Raw genomic sequence first — 21500 nt, 5'->3', positions numbered from 1 at the left:
GCTGCGGGGGGCGGAAGGGGGCGGGCGGAAGCGGCAGTGGCGGATGGCGGCGGGGCGGGCGCGGGGATGGACGGCGGCGAAGCGAGCGGCGGTGGCGGAGGGCTCCTGCAGCAGATCCTCAGCCTTCGCCTCGTGCCCCGCGTGGGCAATGGCACCACCACCTACTCCAGCCCGCTCTCCACCTTCCCAGGTACCTCCCCACTCGGAGCGGCGTCCGCCCGCCGGGGCCGCTGGAGGCCTGCGGGCCCCGGGCCGCCCTCACAGGCCTTCTCTCCTCAGAGATGTGGTACGGCGTCTTCCTGTGGGCACTCGTCTCCTCCCTTGCCTTCCACGTCCCGGCCGCGTTGCTGGCCCTCTTCACGCTCCGGCACCACAAGTACGGCAGGTTCATGTCCGTGAGTGTCCTGCTGATGGGCATCGTGGGACCCATCACCGCCGGCACCCTCACAAGTACGGCAAGTGCCCCGGGCGGCTGTGCAGGTCAGAGGTTGCCTTCGGGAGCGCGTGGAATGGCGGCGTTCCCTCGGATGGAGATTAGCGTTCTGCCTTTATTCCCCCCTTGCCCCAAGTTTGAAAGAGTTGCACCGTACCCCGTGTCGAGCCCTGCATCGGGCATACCAAACGTGCCATGGGTGCAGAGCCAAGGGGGCTCTCACATTTCTGAGCACATGGAGGAAAATCTCTCAGAGGTTTGGTGTCAGTGCCCAGAAGTGGGTAATGTTTGCAGCCTGTGGGCTGTGGGTGGGGGATCTTGTGACGAGGGTATGTCCCGACCCCCCACACCTGCTGAAGGCAGAGTTCCACACCAGTTCACCCATTGCCACCAGCATGCTCTGGTTCCTGGCTGAGGTTTTTCAGACATCCCCAGCCCAGCATTCTTGCCTGCTGGTGAGCAGGGAGAGGGTCAGACCCCGCTGTTCTCTGCCCCAGCCTCACATCCTGGGGCTTCCCCTTCATCCCTGTGCAGAGCAGCTGTCTCACGTTCACATCTTGGCTTTCCCCCCTCTCCACAGGTGCTGCCATTGCTGGAGTTTACAGAGCTGCGGGGAAAAAAATGATTCCCTTTGAGGCCCTCATTTTTGGCGTGGGCCAGACATTCTGTGTGGTGGTGGTTTCCTTCCTGCGCATTCTGGCCACTCTGTAGCTCCTCTGGAGAGGCTGGAGAACACAAACCAGAGGGGAGCAAAGGACCTGCTGCCTCAGAACAAATCACAGAGAGCACAGCTCCAGCCTTGTGTTTCTTCTGCTGATTTAAGGAATTGGGAGGGCTTGGTCTTGCCTCCAGCCTGGCTTGAAATTTTAAAATTGTGAATTTTGTTACTTTTTGGTAACATTAAGTGCCAAGTGAAACTTTTATTTCTCTGGAGGGTAGGACAATGGCTACCAGAGGAGGAGACCTGGGTACCTTTCACCAGTGAGGAACTGTAACAGGACATGACTAAAACGTGACACCAGCTGTGCTGGGGTAGGAACAGGACCAGAGTGACCTTGTGTCCTCAGAGCGCACTCACCACTTTGTTGCTTGGTTTTCAGTGAACCTGAAGCTCTTTTAATATCAGTTTTTAAACTAAAAAATTGTTTCCTTCCTGATCCAAACTTCTTAATACCAGGTCATAGCCATAGTGGATTTGGGAGCAGCAAAAGGAAAACTCATTTTAGATGGATGAGAATGCAAATTTGTGTCTGGGAGCTCTGGCTGTGAATACTGAGCAGGGGAAATGATTGGTATGAAAAAGATTTTGTGAATTTTATTACAGCAAAACTCTTCTGGCCCTGTGAATGTTTTGCCCAGAGGCAAAGCAGAGTTGAATGGGCACTCCAGAAATCCCAGGTGTGCGTGTGGGTTTGCACAGCTTCTCCTCAGGCTGTGACGGAGACTTGTGTTTTCGATGACCCTGTTCTCCTTTGACTTGCTGACGCTGTTCATGGTGGTGTGGTGGAGCTGGGTGTCTGCACTGATCTGGAGGTGGCACTGAACAGCTTGGATAAAATCCCTCATGCTGCTGCTGAGAGCTGCATGGCCAGGCTGGGTTGTGACCTGGGGTGTCCCCGGTGCAGGGAGTGTGCCACATTTTCAGCATCCAGCCAACAGCATGCCAGGGGCTGGGAGAGCTGCAAGGCTCCTGGCAGGAGCCTGGGTAATTCCTGTGTCCATGTGAACACAGCCCCAGATCAACCCTTCTCCACAGGCAGTACTGTCTCTTCATTAATTGTTTTAGTGTTAAGTGACTTTTAACTAACTGGTAGCTCTGCAATTGTGCTACATGGCTGGGGCACTTGAGCAGCTAACTGGGTGCTTCCTGGGGCTTGGTTCTTTGGGGAAGCTGAGGTTGAATTCCAGGGATGTGGCTGGGCAGTGCAGCCACCCCTAGGGATTTGCTGTGGGCTGTGTTTGTACCCAGCTCACACCATGTGGGCTGTACAGGGAAAGCACTGTCTGTGTCCATCCTTTCAGGGGACAGTTCCCATCTGTCTTCATTGAATTCCTCTGGTTTCCAAATCAGTTCCTTTTGTACCTGCAGCATTTCCTAGGGCCATTTATCTACCATGAGCCCATGTCCTCAATGCTGGAATTACTGGATGTGGCACTTAGTGGCATGGTCTGAATGACGAGGTGGTGACCAGTCAAAGCTTGGACTGGATCTTAGAGGGCTTTTCTAAACTAAATTGGTTCTGTGATCCTTCAACAGGGCATGTGTTTATGATGGAAAAGGGTTTCCCTATGCATGGTCTCCTCAAGAGTGGTCTGTGGACAGTGGGAGGTATTTTGCAGGAGCTACTAACTGAGATTACTCTAAATTTTAGCCTATGTTAATTCAGGGAATGTAGATGCACAATTTAGGAAATAATTTAATGTGAATCCTTCTCCTTAGGTGGGTGAGGTCCAAGTGGTGTAAATTATAGTAAGCCCTGGATCTATAGAGAGCCCTGTGTGCTGTGCTGCTTGTAGAGAGCCAGTCTTCCTGCCAGGGCAGAAACAATGAAAAAGAGAGAGTAAGCTTTCTTTCTTTTGCCCCTTCTTTGTATTTCAGTGTGTGTACAGACTGCACAGTTTAATTTACAGGAATTATCCTGTGTTTTCCTGGATGGATTAAAAGTATCTCATGGAATTCGAATAGGGTGGATCTGGCTTTACCTTTGAGGTGACACCAGAAACCAATGTCCTGAGCACCTGTTGTGCTCTCATTTACCCTTCACCGGTGCCTGGCACCACTCAATAGCCATTAAACTGATTGCAACTGAGAAAGCACTTTATCCATGTGTCCTGTGCTACAGCAAGAGGAGGTTTCCTTGCAGGAACAGGGCTGGGGGGTGCAGGACACAAATGGGGCTGTTTACAGAGCTCAGAACAAGTGAAAATTTGCTCAGTAAAGTCACTCAGTGCTAGGTGAACAGAAAACATCCCATTTTCCATCCCTTGGGATCTCTGAGAGTTTGTTCTGAGGTGGTTCTGGTTTACTTGAAGAGTTGGCAGCTTGACCCTGTTTGGAGTGTTTGGAGCTGGCAATGCTGTGAATTTGGAGCCTGCATGCTGTGAAATTTTCAGGGAATTCTTGCATAAAAGGTGAACAATCAGCTGATTGTCTTGACATACGAGCACAGGAGACAAATTCTCTGTGTCACCTTGGTGCTCGCAGAGCATCCTCCACTCTACTGTGGAGGCTGCTGCTGGCAGCCTCCCTCTCCAGAAAAACCAGAGCTAAACAGAAAGCAGGAGTAGCCTTGACCTGAAGCACCAGGTGGCAGTTGAAGTGCTGGTGGCAGTTTCCTCCCCTCATTGGTTTGGCCTTCCCTTTCCATTCCTTTATTCCAAGTGAGGCTTTTGAGGAATCCCTTTAATTTTCATAGGTATTGGTAGACTTTGCTCAGCCAAACTTGCCAAAAACTGCAAAGAGTTGGCAAAAACATCAACACTGAGGTGTCCTGGGCTCAGCAGTGCTGTGAGCCTCTGCTAGGGAGCCCAGCCAGTGTGCTGGTTAAGGAAACACCTTCTGGAGAAGCTGCCTGCCCTGGAGGAACACCTGCTTATGCTGAGGCTCGTGGCCCTGCTCCCTGTGTGTGACATCCCCTCTGCCCCGACCTGGCTTCCTCTCGCTCACAGCTGCAGCTGTCATGAACAAATCTTTGTATGATTGAAAAGTCTGTACATTTTATTTTTCTACTGACACTCCTAATCCTGGTGGTGATTATCAGTAAATTCTGTAACTCTTGAGGTGAATGAATGTTGTGTGTTTCTTCTGCAGCACGACAACGGGGCCTGGGTTGTGGTTTTGGAGATGAGCTGCACTCCTGCTTTGCTTGGGGCCATCTGCACCAGAAATGTCCTGGTTCTGGTGGTAAATGTTGTCTCCATTGGGAGCTGGACCTGCATCTGCAGCCAGGCACCACAGTCTGAGGTGACATCTCACTGCTGCTCAGTTGTTGGGACAGCAGCTGTCCCCGAGGGGACATGCTGGGGCCCTGCAGCCCCTAGGCTTGGTGCTGACCTGCTCCCTGTCCCTGGGGCTGTTCCCACCCGGGGCCAGTGGCTTTGATTGGGCCAGCGTTCAGTCCCTGCACACTCTGCTCTCCTGGGCATGCAGGTGCAGGACCCCACAACTCCCCTGCCTGGCTCTGGCTAACCCCAGGCCAGAGTAGTACCTGCACTGCAGGGTATTGCACTGCATTGCTGTTTATCGATGTACAACCTACAGAGCCTTAGACAGGCCAAACAAGTGTTTGTAAGAGGGTGGCAGCTGTGCCTGGTGGGCATTTCCAAAGGGCTGGTAACCACCATGCCTTCACTGCTCCCCCAGACTCCCAGAGGAGCATGCTCCAGGATCACAACTGGCCTGAAAAATTCACATCCCAAGTCATCAGGAATGCAGGAGGTTTTATTGGCAGTAAAAGGTCAACACATTCTCTTGGTTTCCTCGTGTGAGGATGATGGGGGGTCTCAGGTCCTGAGAGAGGGTCTCGAGCCAGGCCATGTAGAGGGAGCTGGGGCAGCGGCCCTTCCTGCCGATGGGCGGAGTGCTGCGGCACAGCGAGGGGCGTGAGGCAGGGCGGCACAGACAGCTGGCACAGAGTGCTGGCACAGCCCTTTCTCAGTCCATTGCAGGTTATTTCCTGAACAAGGGGCAACACCACATCCTCCCACCCCACAGGACCCAAGCTGGAGCCCTTGGTGTCTTCCAAGGGCTTTTCCCTGTGCTGCAGCACTGTTTCACCAGAGCATTAGAGTGTCTGTGCAGGACCTCCCCACCCAGGGAGGGGTGAACATTCTGAGGGACCATTCCCATGGGGTAAGAAACGAGTGTGAGGGCATTACTGGCACCTACATGGCTATGAGTGCTGCATCCCGTGAGTAATCCAGCAAAATCTCATTCAGCCTCACTTGTCGGAGCGACTGTGGAGCAAAAGAGCATCAAGAAACACAAAATAATGGTTTCCAGAAGGACTAAATTTTGTCTAAAAAGCAGGAGACCCTTTGCAGGAACTCCCCCAGCACTGGTGCTACCTTGGCTCTGTTTTTATCGATCTCCTCATCAGAAATCTTCCAGGGACAGCCCTGTCTCATCTCATTCACTGTGGCCTCATCTTTGAAGCCATCGTTCAGCCTGAAGGGAGCGATGAGTTCATCAAATCTCTTGATGCTGCAACACAAGCAGACAGTGCCAAGGAAGAGGGTCTGGGCAGGACTGGGGGTGCTGTGGGGGCACGGGGAAGGTGAAGGGGGGATGGTTACTGCTCTGGCCGGGGTTTCTGGTTGATGTCAGGGAGGATGTGGACCTCATGGAAACCAAGGCGAAACTTGCTCAGCAGAGAGACAATCCTAATGGAGGGAAAAGGACATATTTTCCCAAAGTTAGTGGGGAATAGCAGATCTGACAGGGACCTGCCACAGCAGAGAACCCTGCTGCTGGCCTCAGATTGCACTTTGGATTTTCTCACTGTGCAGCCACATTGATTTCCAGAGAAATGGGGCAAAACAGCCAAGTCAGAGCTCACAGATCCCACTATAGCAAAGCTGGTGGGGCTCAGCAGGATGGGAAGCAGCTTGTATCACCAGTGGCAGTGGCCAAGTAGCTAAGAGGTGCAGTGGCCACCAGCACTTACGCCTTCCTCTCCTCGTCCATCCTGTTGATCTGCCCGCCAACAAACACCCGGATTTTGCACTTTCCCCACCGCTTCTTGCGCCCCAGGAGGTAGGGGATGAGCAGCGTGAGACCTGGCCCCAAAACACCCGGTGGGAGATGCAGCAGTGTCCCCCAGGCTCACCACTGCTTCCCTGGTGCCAAAGGCCAGGGATGCCCTGGCCCCATTTGGCAGGGACTGAGCCCTCCTGGGCACTGCAGCAGAGGTGCTGGGCTCACATTATCTGGACAGATGGAAGGTGAAGGTTACCTCCATCATCAAAGAGCCAGTAAATGTCAATGGTCTTCTTGCCCTGCTTGCTCTGGAAGACGGTGCTCGCCTGCTGCTCACTGGCCAAGGCAGTGGGGTCTGCTGCTGGGGCAAGAGGGTCCTGGTGTCAGCAAATGGCACCACCAGCCACAGATTAAAGGCTTTACTTCTCCTGGTCCCAGCCCTGCTCCCCATCAGTGCTTGAAACCCCCACCCTGTGTACAAAATAATCCTCAGAGCTGGGGATGCTCTGGGCAGTCACAAGCCAGGACCAACCTACCTGTGCCTGGGGCTGCTTTGCTGCCAGTGCCATTCTTGGGGTGCTCTGCTGCCTCAAATGTGGGGTCAACTGAGGAGGGAGGAGAAGAGTAAAGGCAGCACAGCAGTGCCTCACTGTCCCCATCCCCTTAGATCCCAGCACAGGAGTGATGTCCCGTCAGGACTGTGGCTTTTGTCTGGGGACATGGTGCTGGCTGACACATCCCACAGCTCCATGTCTCTGTGCATCCCTGGCTGACCAAAACCATTTACCGTGTGCCTGCAGCACTCGGGAAACATTCAGCCCTTCCTTCATCCGCATTAAGCACACGCCGTACTTGAAATCAAAAGCGTCGCTGGAAGGAGGGAGGAGAAGGCAGTTAATGGAGGTGCACTGTCAGCCCAGCCCTGCGCACCTGACTGCCGCCGGCAGGGACCGCGGGGCCACCACCAGGGGCCAGTGACCCGAGAGGGGGAGGAGCCGGTGTGGCCGTACTGCAGGATGCCCACGTAGTCCTCCAGGCTCTGTGGAGATGCCGTCCTCCAGTTCCTCTTGTAGCCCAGCACTAAGATGTTAGGTCTCATCTTCCCGAGGCCAGCAGCCTAGGATAGATGTCCCCATGAGATCCCTCTGCAGGGACAGACGGACACAGGCGGTGTCAGTCCACTCCATCGGGGAGCAACACAAAGGGGGGTGCCTGGAGATCGTGGAGGGAGGTCAGAGCTCCTCCAAGCTGTGACAAAGAGGAGGGACCCTGCTGCTGGAAGGCCAAAGATGGCTGTACCTGGATGAGCATTTGGACACCACTTCTCAAATCCTCAGCGACCACATCTGTGTAGAAAGCCTTGATCTTCCTCTTCATTAGCCACTTAGTGTGGCCGTCTGCCATCAGCCGGGACTCTGGCATCTTCTGCTTCCGTGGTCCCTGCAGGAATCAGGGGCAGAAGCTCAGGCAGCCCGTTCCAACTGATAGTCTTGCCACCAAGGACTTCTAGCTCCTCTCTTCCCAAATAATTGGCAAGAGGTGGATGTAACCACTGCACACATGGGAGGTTGCAATCACAGCCAAGAAAACCAGTGAATCCAGGGAGTCGACAGCCAGTGCACACAATCCCAACAGTCCTGTGGGTGCAGGTGAGCTGGTTCTTACTGCACCCAATTGCTCTGGAGACTTCAGGGCTGCAGGACCCTCTCCTCTGAGCAACTACTTCTTCCTTCCAAATCTTCCACAATTAATTGGCAACGGGAAGCCATAAGCCCACAGGGACATCCTCATGCTTCACCAATATTGCTTAACAATTCAGAGAGGCTTCCAGTTGACACATTTCATCATCCAGCAGCACACAAGTGGGCACCATTTCAACCTCCACCCTGTATCCACCAGGATACAACTGATTTCCCAGCCCACCACCCACTGGTGGCCAGAGCCCCCAGGACAAGCAACCAACCAGCTTCTGCAGTGACTCACAATCAGCACATTGCCACAGAGCATCAGGCTGAGGTTCTTGGTGAAGGTCCCCACAAAATCCACCAGTGCCGGGCGGAAGTTGGGTGGACCAGTCAGTACCAGGCACTGTGGTCTGCAGGCAGGGGAAAAAGGAGTGAAGAATAGTACTTTGGAGGCATCCAGCCTCTTTGGAATGAGCCATGTCTCTTCTCCCATGCTTGGCCAGTGGCAACTATAGGGAGCATGTTTAGAATGAGAAAACATTATGGGGCCTGAGGGTCCAGTATCACTCTTTGGTCTTTTTATGACACCAATGTGTCTGTCTGCCTGGTACAGGGAGAGCAGGTTTTTTTTCCTTTTCTCCAGGAAGTGGAGATTAATCTCAAGCAGGTCAGTTTTCTACCTTATAGGGCACAGACATGGGATTTTGGAAAAAGACACGTTTCGCTGTAGCTCCTGGTTACTGAGGGTGGTGGTGAGGATGTGGCCATGGGCATGAAGCCTCCCTGGGTTTACGGGAGGCAGGAGCTGGCTCTTCATCCCACTCCCTCCATGCCCAGCACTGCAATAAGCTGCCCTTGCCTGTAGTTCTTGATGTGCTCATCCACTTCACTCAGCCCCACTGAGTAGTTGAGGGCCATGTTGTAGGAGCTGGCTTGCATGGAGGAGCCCCAGTTGACATCTGCATGGGGGAGATGGATTAGCAACAGGGCCAGACACCTTCTGGGGCATCGCTGGTGCCAGGTTACCACCACCCACCTGGCTTTTTGTAGAGGACATATCCCAGGAGGAAGATGACGATCCCGAAGGCAATGAGGGCTGCCCACCAGGTCAGCAGGAACATGATCACCACTGAGACAGCAGCTCCAAAGAGCGCAGCCCACTTGCTGTAATACCGAAAGGAGGGTCTCCAGCCTGCACGCAAACACACACAGCGGCCGCTGCCGGGACGGGGAGCCGGACGTGGGACCGGCGCCGCAGGGCACGGCTTGGCACGGCACAGCCCACCTGGGGAGTTGGTGACGGAGGCGTGGAAACAGCTGAAGTTGATGAGGGCGTAGGAGCAGAGGAAGAAATTGGAGATGATGGGGGCGATGGCATTGAGTTCAGCTGTGGAAGGGGGAGAAAGAGAGTGAGATGTCAGTGGTGGGGACTGAGCCACCCTACTGGTGGCAAGCTCCAGGAGGGTACTGGGGCAGCATGTAGCTACCGATGAGGATAAAGCCAATGGCAATGACATAGGTGAGCATGTAGCCACGGATGGGCTCGCTGTTCCTCCCATAGCCCTTCCCGAAGAAGCCGATGAGAGGATAGAGCTGGTCCTTGCAGAGGCACTGCAAAGAGAGACACAGTGGGGACAGCAGGCTTTGCCAGGCACATGGGATGGCAGTGCCGTAGTGGCTCCTGCATTCATAAGAGCAAGGACCAAACTGGACGCATGCCCTGTGTTGACAGCATCCTCCTTGCCCCAGGGCTGCTCACAGATGCAGAGCCCTGCACCAAGGAGCATCACCCACTGCTGAGCTCAGGGAGAGGAGCTGGGGTGGGCAGACACCACCCCCTCACCTGGAAGACTTTGGGGGCTGAGACAAGGCAGGCCAATGCTGAGGAGAGGGTAGCACCAAAGATCCCTGCTGTAATGAGGGGGCCAAATCCAGACACCATGCTCATGCTCTGCATGAAAACCAGGGGATCAGGAACCCCAGCATACCTGGTGCACCAATGTCCACCCCAACCCTGAGGGATTTCCAGCCCCAGGCCCCATCCTGCTGCATTTCCTTTAACATTATCCAGGTAGCAAAGTCCAGCCACATCCAAAAGCCCACTCCGTGGTGCCTTCCTGTTAAAAAATGGCTGTTTCAAGAGCATGGGTGCCCCCCAGGATGGCAGGGAGGTGCCAGGCATGCAGCTGCCCTGGAAAAGCCATCCATTGCAGCACATAGCTGGCCAGGAGCAGGAACAGGGGCTGGTCATGGTTCTGAGCAGTACCTGGTAGTAGTTGCTGAGCCCGTACCGGCAGCTCTGCTGTTGGCTGCAGGCGGTGAAGTTCCAGCCAAAGCTGCAGGCCAGTCCCTCACAGCCCGGCGAGCCCACGGCCACGCTGTCGTTCAGGCTGCCTGAGGCATCTCGGACCACACAGGCACCTGGGGGGACACACAGGGCTAGAGCAGGGCTGACACCTCTGCATGGTTTCATGAAGCCCAGCCCCACATCCTGTTACCCATGACAATTCCCAAGTCCCTGCCATGGGGCTGCCCTACTGCACGATGGCTTTGAGCAATGCCATGAGCTCCACTGCCCACCCAGGATGACTTTGCCCCATGTGGGAGTAGGAACAAGATCTGGCACCTGTGGCACTCACTGGGATATCAATGCCATTGCACACAGCTTGCTCCTGGCTCCTACTCACCTGCATCCTCCCAGACCACCTGTTTTGGGTAGGGGCCAGCCCACCCACCCAGCCCCTCAGCCTTTGCACCTGAGGATGTGCTGCTTACCAATGGTAGCAGAGAGCACCAGGTAGGACACAGTGGTCCAGAAGATGGCCATCAAGGTGCCTTTGGGGATGGCCACAGCAGGATCCTGCCCAAGGGAGGTGCAGAGATATATAAGACAGCTTTCCAGCAGCAGTGCTAATGTAGGCAGCTTATTTGTGGCTGCTGCACAGGAGGAGTTTTAATTCACTGTATCACAAAGCCACAGAGAATCTCCTGGCTGAGCCCAAAGTTTGCATAAGAAATAAAGTCTAATGGTTGGATCAAAATTAAAGCCCCAGGGAAAATAGGGTTTGAGCCCTGAGAAAAACTGGCTCAGGCAGCAACAGTCACAACCCACCTTCAGGTCACCTGATATGTTGGCCCCAGCCAGGATACCAGTTGCAGATGGGAAGAAAATGGAAAACAAGCCAAAGAAGGAGCCCTCAGGTCCACGCCAGTTGGGCACAAAGTTCTGAGCAAAAATATCAGCTGGGGGAAAGCAGAGAAGTATTTGAGGCCTCTTGGCTACTTTTTTCCTGCCTAAAATACCTCAGCACTGGCTGGGGGCATAGTGCTGATGGCAGGGACCCCATGGGAGGGGACACTGCTTTTAATAATGTCTCTCAGCAAGGAGCACCTTCCCATAGCAAGTATCTCCCCAAACTGCAGCAAAGAGCAAGGCTCCAGAGATGTACCTGCTGAGTGCTGCCCCAGCCTGTGGAGGACCCACCTCGGTAGCTGAAGAAGCCCTTTGCTTGCTTCTCAGCGGTGGCTGGGATCACTGTCCCCACAAGATAGTTAATGAAGGAAACCAAGATGACCAGGAAGAACAGTATTTGTGCCTGCCAGACCAGAAAGAGACAGCTAAAGGATTGGGTGTTTGAGCATAGAAAGAGTGAAGAATGCATTAGGAGAAACCCATGCCTGTTTTTGGGGAGCTACAGGCATCCTCTGCTCCTCAGATGCCTGGTTGCCAGCAGGGACAGCTCTTATCAGCCCAGGAGAAAAACGTGAGCAGGAGTGAGGGTTACCTTGGCCTCCCATTCCATGCCAGCCAGGGAGATGCCCAGCAGCACCGTCACAGTGATGACCCCAATAATTCGGATGTCATTGGTGGGGTCCACGATGAGGGAATTGTGCTCCTGGAGAAGGGGAACTATTCACAACATGGAAATAACCCTCTTCCTTACCAAACCACTGTTTTTTCCACATGTTGTAGCAGCCACTGTTGGATTATCAGTGGTCCAATGATAATGCAAATATTGATAACCAACACAGGTTGTGCAGGGAGAAGGTGGGAATGGAGGGGTGGGGGGACACTGGGACCCAGAGGACATAGAGCTGCTTTCTTACCTGCAGCAGGTCCCGGACAGTTTCAGCAAAGCCCACTGTGTGCATGGCCACAGCCACCGCGTTTGCAAAGGCAAAGATCAGCCCGATGGAGCCGCCCAGCTCCGGCCCGAGGCTCCGTGAGATGAGGAAGTAGGTGCCTCCTGAGGCAGGGAACACCCCGTGGCATTACTGCTTCCCCCACGTTTTTGGGGTTCCCCCACACCTCATAGCCTATGCCAGTTCACATCCATGGGGCAGCCCCAGGATAAAGAGACCCCTGGGGTGGCCAGGGGGGAACATACTACCTGACTTCACTTTGCCATTGGTGGATATGGCAGAGATGGACAAGCCGGTTATGGTGGTCACTGTCACAGACATGAGGATGATAAGCCATGTCAGGGCTGCGTGGAAAGAGCATTACTTCACTCCTGTATCCCCCAGCTGTCCCCAGGAGTCCCACCACCCCCCAGGTGTTTGGGTGATGATGGGCCCAGTGCCACTGTCCAGCCCACAGTGAATGGCAGCACCCACCGATTCCTGCCTGGGCGGTGATCCAGGGCAAGCGCAAGTAGAGGATAACTCCCCAAATGTTCAGCATGCAGCGAATCTGAGGGGGGACAGAGGGGAACTGGCCATCAGGGCACTGACACCTGGGGATGGCCAAACCATGCCAGCTCTGCTGCTCCTCAGACAAAACCACCCCACCGAGGAGGGCAGGGAATTGCTCAAAGCATATGTGCTTGCAAAAATTCAGACATCGGGAAAAATGCAACAAGGGTAAAATGCTTACAAAGTAGGAGGATGCTCTGTGGGGGATGGTCACACTCACCATGACACCCTTCACCCATCCAAAACGGACAGGTTCTGGCACGGAGTCTCTGCCTGGCTCCCCTTCTGCCTCCTCCAGCCCAGCCTCTGGCAGGCCATTGCTCTGCTGCAGGTCAGACACTGGCGTGTGAAGGCGGCCCGGGTCAGGCTGTGGGACAGGGGGAGGCAGGTGAGGGTGGACTTCAGACAGCTGTCCCTGGAGGCAATGCTCTGGTTGAGCACACAGCTGGAAACAGCTGGATTCTCTGGCTTCTCTCAGGGCCTTCTTGGGCATATGCAGTCAGCACAGCACCAGTTATGGCACCAGGAGGCAGGAGACAGAGGGACCCACCACAGTCACTTCGCAGGGACCAGCAGCATGACCAGGGGATGCCAGAGATGCTATGGGTACAGCCAAACCCCCTGTTACCTTGAGGATGGAGTGCAGGTCAGCCAGCGAGGGCCTGCCCTTCCTGGGGTCGCCCACCCCCTTGCTGTTGGCATAGTGGTCGTAGGCTGGCACCTCATCCACCGTGTTGTAGCCGAAGGTCCTGGTGCAGAGGGTGCTGCTGGACAGGTGGGTGGGCTGGACGCTGTCGCAGCTGGACCCCTCGGTGGGTGTGTAGGGACCCCTGCTCCCCTCCTCCACGCCCAGCAGGGTGCTGATGGTGAAGCGTCCGCTGCAGCGGGCCGGGGGCAGATCTGGGATGGGCAGCTCGGCCATTGCCCCTGCCCAGGAGCCTGCCAGGTGGGGGACAGGGTGAAGAGGGGCTTGCCGGCTTTATACCCCGCAAAACTGGAGCGAGGTGACCAGCACACACCCACCACTGATGCTAATAGAGGACAGGAATCAGCTTGAACCACCCTGAGCTGGTCAGGGGGAAAAAAATAGCTGGAAGGGATACCAAAACCACCATAATGGGCATCACTGCCTCCCAGCGCTCGATGGGGGCAGCGATAACAGATTTGAGATTAAGTCCCAAGGACAGATCACCAGAGGAGTGCAGCGCTGAATTTGCCTCCGGCCCCAACCCAGGAACATTCAGTTCACAGGGATTTATTATGGAAAAAGGGAGTAAGACTCCCACGCACCCTCGCCCTTCCCTGGGATACTGCCCCAGACCCGTCAGATCTCATAAATCATCTTGGCTGGTCTCCAAGGCGCTGCCTGTGGCATGGAGCTGGGCCGGATGTGGGGAGGGGAATGGCAACTTTATCTCACAGTGAAACCAGAGGGAAGCGGGGAGCATGACATCAAGGGATGTGAGGGATGCCCCTGCTGGGACTCAGATTCCAGGCTGCTGGAGAAGAAAGCGTGTACAGAGCAGTGTAAGTCTGTCTGTGCTTGTCCAGGGCTGGGAGCTGGCAGATCTCAGTTCCAGGCAGCAGAGACGCCCATGGTCCCACAGCCCCCTTCCCCGCCAGACCCAGGGACACGGTACCACTGAGCACCCAGGGCTCAGAACTGCCTCCAGTCCCATCCCAGAGTTAATAAGCCACTTAAACCCTTGCTCCCATCACACAATACACGAGCTGAAGCTTGTGTGGGCTGTATCCCCACAGCCACAGCAGGTGAGGACAGGGGGAGGGATGGGCGCCTCTTACACTCCCGCAGCCCCTGTCACATGTGCCACAAAAGCAGTTACAGATAAGATCAGCAAAGACAGCAAACAAGGCCAGCAATAAAATTCGAGGGCAGCCCATTGGAATTTCAGCTCCGTGTGGCTTTGCAAGTTAATGGAAAATTGGGCCTGCCTGCCTGCTGCCTCTGGCTGTCTCTGCATTCACACAAAAATTTTGACCTGATTTTTGAGGACTTGCTCCAGCCCCCTTGTTTGTGTGAGGGCAGAACACCCAAGCCCCGCGCAGCTGAGGGCAGGCAGCCCGGTCTGCATCCATGCTCAGCCCCTGCAGCACTGGAGAGCACCTCGGAGCCTGGAGAGCAGGGACAAGGGTGAGGTGGGGACAGGAAAGAGCATCACCCCAGCACCTCACACAACAACCTCCACAAAGTGGACACCAGCTTCCTCTCACAACAGATGCATCAGCAGACTCACACCCAGCACAAGTGGCTTTATTTTAGAACCTCACTGTTTCATCAAAACCGCTGATTTGCCCAAAACAGCACCAATCAGTCTCCGAAGCGGGGGGTCTGTTAAACACAGCACAGCCAGAGATGCTCCGGAAGACTCAGGAGGGCTCCAGAGGCGGGCGAAGAGCGAAGCGAGTGGTATGATGCAACCCTGGTGTAGTGAAATAGCCGGATTGTAGGAAGCGCTTGTCGTCGGCCTGATTCACAACACCAGCTGCAGCAACAATACCGGGGCCAGCGGCGCTGGGAGCTGCGGGCAGGGAGGGGAGCTCTGCAGCACCTCCCTCCAGCCCCTCCACTCACACGGAAGAGGTGCCAAGTTGTTTCTGCAGGGCTTTCCCTCACTTCCAGCCGATCCCCCAGTTTGTTCTGGATATTAAATGCATCAAATGAACCCAAAATCGAGTTAAGCAGAGCATAGTGCAGTGCATTACACAGCTTCTTTTAAAGACTGCCGAAGTGTTATATTCCAAAAGGCTTTACTGAGGCTTTAATTGACCTGTTTCCATCCCTGTGGAAGAGGGAACCTACCGCCCTGAGTGACACAGGAATGATGCAGGGGCTCAGCACTGCAAACCATGCAGAGCAGACTCAGTTTCTCAGCACCACAGCAAAGGAAGCCTGGGAAAAGAAAACAGATGGTTATTCAGCTATCTGCTGGTAACCTTTCCCAGTGGGAACACAGAGGTCATCTCCCATCTTTTCCAGACACCATCTCCATCCTTCCAACTTCAAACCCAGAGAGAAAGAGGATAAAAATACTGGTACAGGGACATGAACAGAGGCAGTATTTGAGTGCTGTCCCATCCCCAGGGACACAGAACTGGAATTAACAATATCCCCTTACTTCTTCCAGGCTGGAAGGAAAACATTTTGCTTCTTTGAGAGGCTGGGATGACAAGGATTGGGACAGTAACAAAGCAAAAAAAAGTTAATTGAATTAATTTTTTCTGAAAACAATTTCTTCCTCCTTCAAGGAACAAGGTCCAAGCAGTAATAGACAAATGTAGTATTAGTAGGAAACGGTGGTGAACAAATTTAGCAGGTCTACTCCAGCCCGAGGGTCTGGAAAACATAATAAAAAATCAGATTGAGATGCAGAATCTGCATTCAGCAGGGAAATCCAAGAAAAGGCAGAGGAGTAGGAATGTAACCCATAGGCAAGTAAGTACCCTGACTATGACCAGCATACTCTGGGGTAATGGTGAAAATACTTAAAAGGATTAATTTTGTTGTCTAGACTAGGAAAAAACCTAACAAGAGACAGCTTGAGAAAACAGGATCCACTGACACCAGCTTTCTGACAGTGGAGGACATCAAGGCACATTTCAGCAGTGCCAGTTCCCTCAGGAGCTGAGCTCAGTGTAGTTTTTACCAGTTTTTCTGAGCAGAACTTTAAACTAATTTTTTCCCTACTGGACAGGTAACACGGAGCAGAAGTTTACAGCAAATATGTCTAAATTTCTCTGCAACTCCCCTGTAAATCCAGACCACATCACTCAGCCCTTGGTCCTTGGAGGAGGTGCAGCTTTAGGAGCTGCTGTGGTGGAATTGCAGCATGTGTGAATGTTTCAGAACCACAGAGTCACACAAACTGTGGGACACAGACCTGGAGACTGCCTGCCTCTGCTGCATCCATATCAGAAAGATTGTTACAAACTCTCACAGGAAACACTTTTTCCTCTTACCTCCTGCAGCAACAAAAGCTTCAGCTGTATTTGACTCAAACCAATGAGTCACCCTTTGGATGCATCTCATCTACCTGGAGGATCTTTAATGCCAAAGATTAATCTCAAGGTAGAAAAAGGCAGATGGAATTACCATAAACTTAATTTGTGCTTGCTTTGTGTATAAAGAGCAGAGCTCCACTGACTTAGAGATTTGTCAGTTTTTGCTCAGAATGAATTCAGCTCAGATGAACATACCTGGCTCTGCTGCACACTGTGCACTACTCCCTGTTGTAAAGGGAGTGCACAGTGACACCAGCTTTGAACAGGTCATACCAAACAAAAGGCATGAGTTTAGTGACACCCCAAAAACCCTTCCAGCACATAAGCTATTTAGAAAAGGCTAAGCTTGTAAATTAGCTAAGTCAGAGTGATGGTGCAAAACCTGAGGGAGCAGAAACTGGTTGTTCTCTCCAGCAGAATAATCATGAGGTGGAGGGAAAACAGAGACATCTGATAAACCATGGGGGTGCCTTATTCAGCAAAGCACCACTACATGCATCAGCATCTACCTCAAAGCAGCAAAGCCCTTGAAAGCCGTGCAGAGGAGTCAGGTTTGCCAGAGCCAGGCTCAGGCACTGAGCTGGAACCTGCCACTCTGGGGAATGTGGGAAGATGGATGGGATGTAACATTCACCACCTGCATAAACCTAAGAAGAAATCACAGGGCAATCAACAAGTAATAAATTAAGTCCAAACATCTGTGGCACTTTCTGTTATACTCACAATCTCTTATCTTGATGGAAATGGGGCTGGTCTTACCTTTTCAGGATTAGTATTGGGACTTGGACTCCCTCGGGTTTATTTCCCATCCGTCCATCACAGAAGGATCATCTTGGATTTTGAAAGCATGAAATAATTCAGTTTCTGATTAGCTTAAAAAGTGACCAAAGGCTGGAATCACAACCACAGGGCACAAAGCGAGGAAACTGTATACAGACATCAACTTTCCCAACAGCCAAGAAGACTGAGAAGCACCAGAAAGCCCCTGCTATAGCCTCCTTAATGGGCAGATGGAGAAAGAGCAATGTATTGCTTACAGAAGGTCCCCAGGTTCAACACTGGGCATGGAACATGGCAGTGAGGCAGCACGACAGCTCCCCTGAGCAGGGGATGGGCAAGAGATAGGAGAGCAAGGTCCTGAAATGGCAGCACTAAGAGCTGAGCCTCAAAGATCTTCTGTTCCTGCATGAATGGCAGATCAGGGAGAGGGAATTACAGTGGGGAAGGTGGCCCTCACCCTTCCCAGACTCCAGCAAACATTGTCCCTCTCTGCTCAGGTCAGTGGTTGCCTGAGGACAGGTGCAGACTTGCCAGCCTCTCTGTATGGGAGGTGGTTTGATGCTGTGAGTAACTCAGGGACAGGGGCTGAGCACCAGCAAAGAGAACACAGAAGCATGATCATCCTGCAGGACTGCATCTGGGGCAGCCCTGGCCCCACCACGACTATCAACAAACAACAGGGAAGGTCCCTGTTCTCTAGGGAATGGGATCAATTCTTACCTGAGATATGCCAAGAAGCATTTCCACACAAATATCCCAGAAATGTTAATAGCCAATACATCTTTCCACACTCACCTGTTGACAAGTTTGTCAAGCAATTCTAGCCCATTCCCACCCCCAAATAACTCCTTGGTAACTCACCAACTCCCCTTTACCTGTAGGGTGTTGTCCAGGTCTCCCTCAGCCTTCAGTTGGCACAATCCTGGCCAGGCTACAGGAACACTCCATGCTGTACACAGTCCCTAGCTCTATCCTCTGGTTTGCTAATGCTGAGAGACATGGATTGGGGTGGCTGGCAAGCCCTTTGCTTCCTGTCCAAAAGGTGGACAAAACTTAGGCTACAACATTTCTGGTGAAAAAAGTAATTGGGAAAATTGTCATCACGTCAGTCAGATATTCCTCCATCCCAGTAAACTAAGACAATCCAAAATGGAGATTAATTCTCTCCCATGATAGCTGTTAACATACAAAGGCTGAAATCAGCCCCTACATTTTGCTGCCCATTCTGCATTCCAAATGCCACATGTTCTCATATCCCAGTAACACAAGAAGGTGAGACAGCAGCAGGGAGCAGCAAGAGCAACCACCAACATTCCTCTCATTTTTTTTTTCTCAACGATAGGCAGTTATACTAAAAATAAAAGCTTCTACTATAATATGGTCCTTGGACTTCCACTCTTATTTAATTGTAGCTCAAAATACTTAAAGGTAACCATTTTTAAAGCCCCTTGCTTTTGTAGGGCTCACATTTCCTGCTAAACCAACAGTAATATCCACCCACACCCAACACAGCCTCACCTGGGCCTCTCTGGTTCAGCTTTCTCACTTCTGGTGAACTTGACAGGGGCCCACTTGGAATGCAACTCACTAAAATTCATGTGTTGCTCACAAAAAACTCTCCTACCAAAATATACCTGTTTCCAACCCACCTGTTCCTGCAAAAGCTTCAGCAGAGCTCCAGGCTGAGAGCACCTGGTTCAGCACGGAGGGGTCAGCACAGCACACAGAGCTCACCGGCACTGCAGCAGCACAAGCGCCACACGGGGCAATGGGATGGGCTGATGGCAGTGTGTCACACGGGTGAGTGGGGCATCAGACATATTTTCAACACTTAACATGCATCCAAAACCCCCTAAAGTTTCTCAGCTGTAAGTACATTAAGCAATAAATCAAAGCTTTCTTCTCCATTTCCTCTTCTGCTATAAAATTCCACATTTGTGTCCCTGCTGCAGAGCTATGACTTCTTTTTCTGCATAATCTATTACCTAATTAAATTGCTAAATGTAAACCAACTGAAAATAAAATTAATAAAAACATAAAACCACAAGAATCAGTGAAAATTAAAATGTCAAAAACAAATATCAAAACCAAAGAAATTTATTTCCATCAACAAAAATACAGAATACAAAATGACACTGGTCCCATGGGCCCTCTGAACGTACTAAAGACAGGCACAGGCTGCTGCAACCCCAGCCAAAGCTGCTCTGCTAATTCATAAGGATCTCCATTTGCACCAGTCTTGCGTTCGTGTCTCCTGATGTTCTGTATGGGATCATCCCAGCAAACATTATCAGTGCCCGAGCTTGAGACTGAAGTTGCTAAAAAAGAGAAAAACAAAGTACAGTTACTTTAGTATAAAAAAAGGACAATGATACAATACTCTTCTAACAAACACATGTAATCTTTATATCTCAGAGCTGCTCTCTGGAAAAGGAAACTCTGCATTTTGAAGAAAATCCAATTATTCCCTTTTCTAACCATTAAAAGCATGTCAAGTTACCCTTCTGCTCAAAAAATAATCCCATCTTATTTGAAAATACCTAGGAAAAACATTTTCAGCAATACGGGGCACTGCTGTACTGCAGCAATCTTGTAATTTCTGCATGAAGTGGGATTTCCTAGGGCAACAGGATTCCTTCCCACCTTGCAAAACATAAAGTTGATCCTGTTGAAATGCAGCATTAATGTTCTCAAAGCAGAAGCACTAGAAACAAATGGGAGGTGCCACACACACCTGGAGATCTCCAACATCACCCTGCAACATGCCAATCTTCTCAAAGGCTCTTCCTGCCAATAATACAATGAAAACAGAGGCACCAAGCCCACTCAGACCTTTGCCCAAAGCAACCAAACCCCTTGCACACCAGAAGACTACAGAACAGCTGAAGGAATTCAGGAATAATTTGTTTCATTTGTTAAAACTGTTATTATAGTAAAAGGAAAGTAATTCCAATAATTGGTAGGAGTCAAGAGAATAGAAAAAACCAGTATCTTTGTAGAAAACTGTTCAGACTGCTCTGACTGCTAAAAGGTGTTTCTTCTTAAATATTAAGCATCTCAAAATTACTGTATTGTGCAGAGGATCCAACTGTTTAAATCCTGCTTTCACGTCCTGACTGCAGGGAAAGCCAAAGGTTTTCAGGTTGCTGTTGATGTGTGGATGGTAAATCTGATAGCAGGAACTTACAAGCTGAGAAGTGACCAAAACCCATTCCACGGCTGGGAACTGTTATAAACACCTCTTTGGCCAATTCCACCCCTTTTTCAGGGTGATGTTAAACCAGCCTGTTATTCAACAGCCACAGAAAGACTCTGGAGGCTAATAATGGAAAAGCTGTGAGAGTTTTCCCTAGACTGACCTAATTGCTAACACCTCCCGGGACAGTTTCCCTCCCAAGCTGTCAGTTACCACCAGTGGGCTGGCAACTTGACCAGGTGGCCTGGGAATCACTCATTCTGCTCCAGTCACAGTCTCCCAGCCTGCTCCCAAATGTGTTAGACAGTGAGGCCGTGTAATTATGTCTGAGCTGCTGCTTTTCAGTGGAGGTGGTAGATGAAAAGCAAAGCATGTCAAGGTGTCTGACTTTGGAGTTAAAGTATTAAGAAGCAAAAATTCTCATGACTAAGAAGGGTCGAGGAAGGGTGTGAGTTACTGTTCTCTTTACCTTTACAGTAGCAATGATACCACAGCTGGTCTATTTTCAAAAATCAAAACAATACTTTGGGAAGAACAAACAGAGGTTTGCAGAGGTTAAGAGTGGCCTGGAGGTCTAGATGTTCTATTGGCTGTAATTACTTAATGAACGTTACAGTTACTTGCAATTTTAAACAAGACCACAGATAATTAAAAAAAATTAATTCCATTCCATTCATGACCTAATTTTGCCAAGATAATGCCCTTGGGCTGCTCCAGAGAGTTCACCACCCCTGACTGGGGTGAGTAGCCTATGACATTGCTGTCATGCACTCACAGCATCCTGGCCAGGGTTGTCACCACAGCCATGGTTTCCAGGACTGCAGGCTGGGCTACCTGCAACCTCTGCCTGAAATCTGACAAAATGGATCAGGCCTAGTGGGACATGACTTTGTTCCCTTATTCCCAAAACTAATTAATTATATACATAAAAGAAAAAAATACCCAAAACATAGCTTGGGTGATTTAATTCTGAAATGAACACAATGCAGAAAT

At 51.7% G+C, this 21500-nt stretch overlaps 3 protein-coding genes and 1 non-coding gene across 7 annotated transcripts in view; 1 reads left to right on the top strand and 3 right to left on the bottom strand.

Annotated features, from left to right (window-relative positions):
• The first annotated feature begins 3 nt into the window (after positions 1-3).
• TMEM170A (transmembrane protein 170A) lies at positions 4-4219 on the top strand. 2 transcript variants are annotated; one of them, XM_030282444.4, is made up of 3 exons: positions 4-190; positions 280-480; positions 1014-4219. In XM_030282444.4, the coding sequence occupies exons 1-3, from the start codon at positions 67-69 to the stop codon at positions 1142-1144; spliced, it is 456 nt and encodes a 151-aa protein (XP_030138304.1). In that variant the 5' UTR covers positions 4-66; the 3' UTR covers positions 1145-4219. The 2 variants fall into 2 exon arrangements, with proteins under 2 accessions (XP_030138304.1, XP_002189472.1); XM_002189436.7 differs by having other exon boundaries at positions 8-190; positions 280-450.
• Positions 4220-4856: 637 nt separating this feature from the next.
• On the bottom strand, positions 4857-15156 carry SLC12A3 (solute carrier family 12 member 3). 2 transcript variants are annotated; one of them, XM_072934339.1, is made up of 26 exons: positions 13140-15156; positions 12732-12878; positions 12434-12509; positions 12208-12303; positions 11924-12063; positions 11602-11712; positions 11301-11412; positions 10929-11059; positions 10592-10676; positions 10083-10237; positions 9660-9767; positions 9304-9427; positions 9102-9203; positions 8853-9008; positions 8676-8775; positions 8115-8226; positions 7431-7571; positions 7142-7248; positions 6919-7001; positions 6668-6736; positions 6388-6492; positions 6100-6211; positions 5729-5815; positions 5501-5636; positions 5322-5389; positions 4857-5016 (listed from the first exon to the last, which is right to left on the bottom strand). In XM_072934339.1, exons 1-26 carry the CDS (start codon positions 13431-13433, stop codon positions 4875-4877), a joined length of 3099 nt encoding a protein of 1032 aa, XP_072790440.1. In that variant the 5' UTR covers positions 13434-15156; the 3' UTR covers positions 4857-4874. The 2 variants fall into 2 exon arrangements, with proteins under 2 accessions (XP_072790440.1, XP_030138297.4); XM_030282437.4 differs by having other exon boundaries at positions 6388-6489; positions 13140-15155.
• MIR138-2 (microRNA mir-138-2) lies at positions 14935-15027 on the bottom strand. Its single transcript, NR_049025.1, has one exon. It is a non-coding gene; the product is annotated as a microRNA mir-138-2 (primary transcript).
• Positions 15157-19392: 4236 nt separating the features above from the next.
• Positions 19393-21500, bottom strand: part of NUP93 (nucleoporin 93) — a 78585-nt gene continuing 76477 nt past the window's right edge. For both annotated transcript variants that reach the window (XM_072934340.1, XM_072934341.1), the window contains one exon: positions 19393-19629. In XM_072934340.1, coding sequence (XP_072790441.1) covers positions 19519-19629 — 111 coding nt within the window. In that variant the 3' untranslated portion in view covers positions 19393-19518. The remainder of the gene's footprint in view (positions 19630-21500) is intronic.

The sequence above is a fragment of the Taeniopygia guttata genome, chromosome 11 (assembly GCF_048771995.1).
Source record: "Taeniopygia guttata chromosome 11, bTaeGut7.mat, whole genome shotgun sequence".
Lineage (NCBI taxonomy): Eukaryota > Metazoa > Chordata > Aves > Passeriformes > Estrildidae > Taeniopygia > Taeniopygia guttata.
The sequence above is the reverse complement of the archived record's forward strand: the minus strand, read 5'-3'. Positions and strand labels throughout refer to the sequence as shown.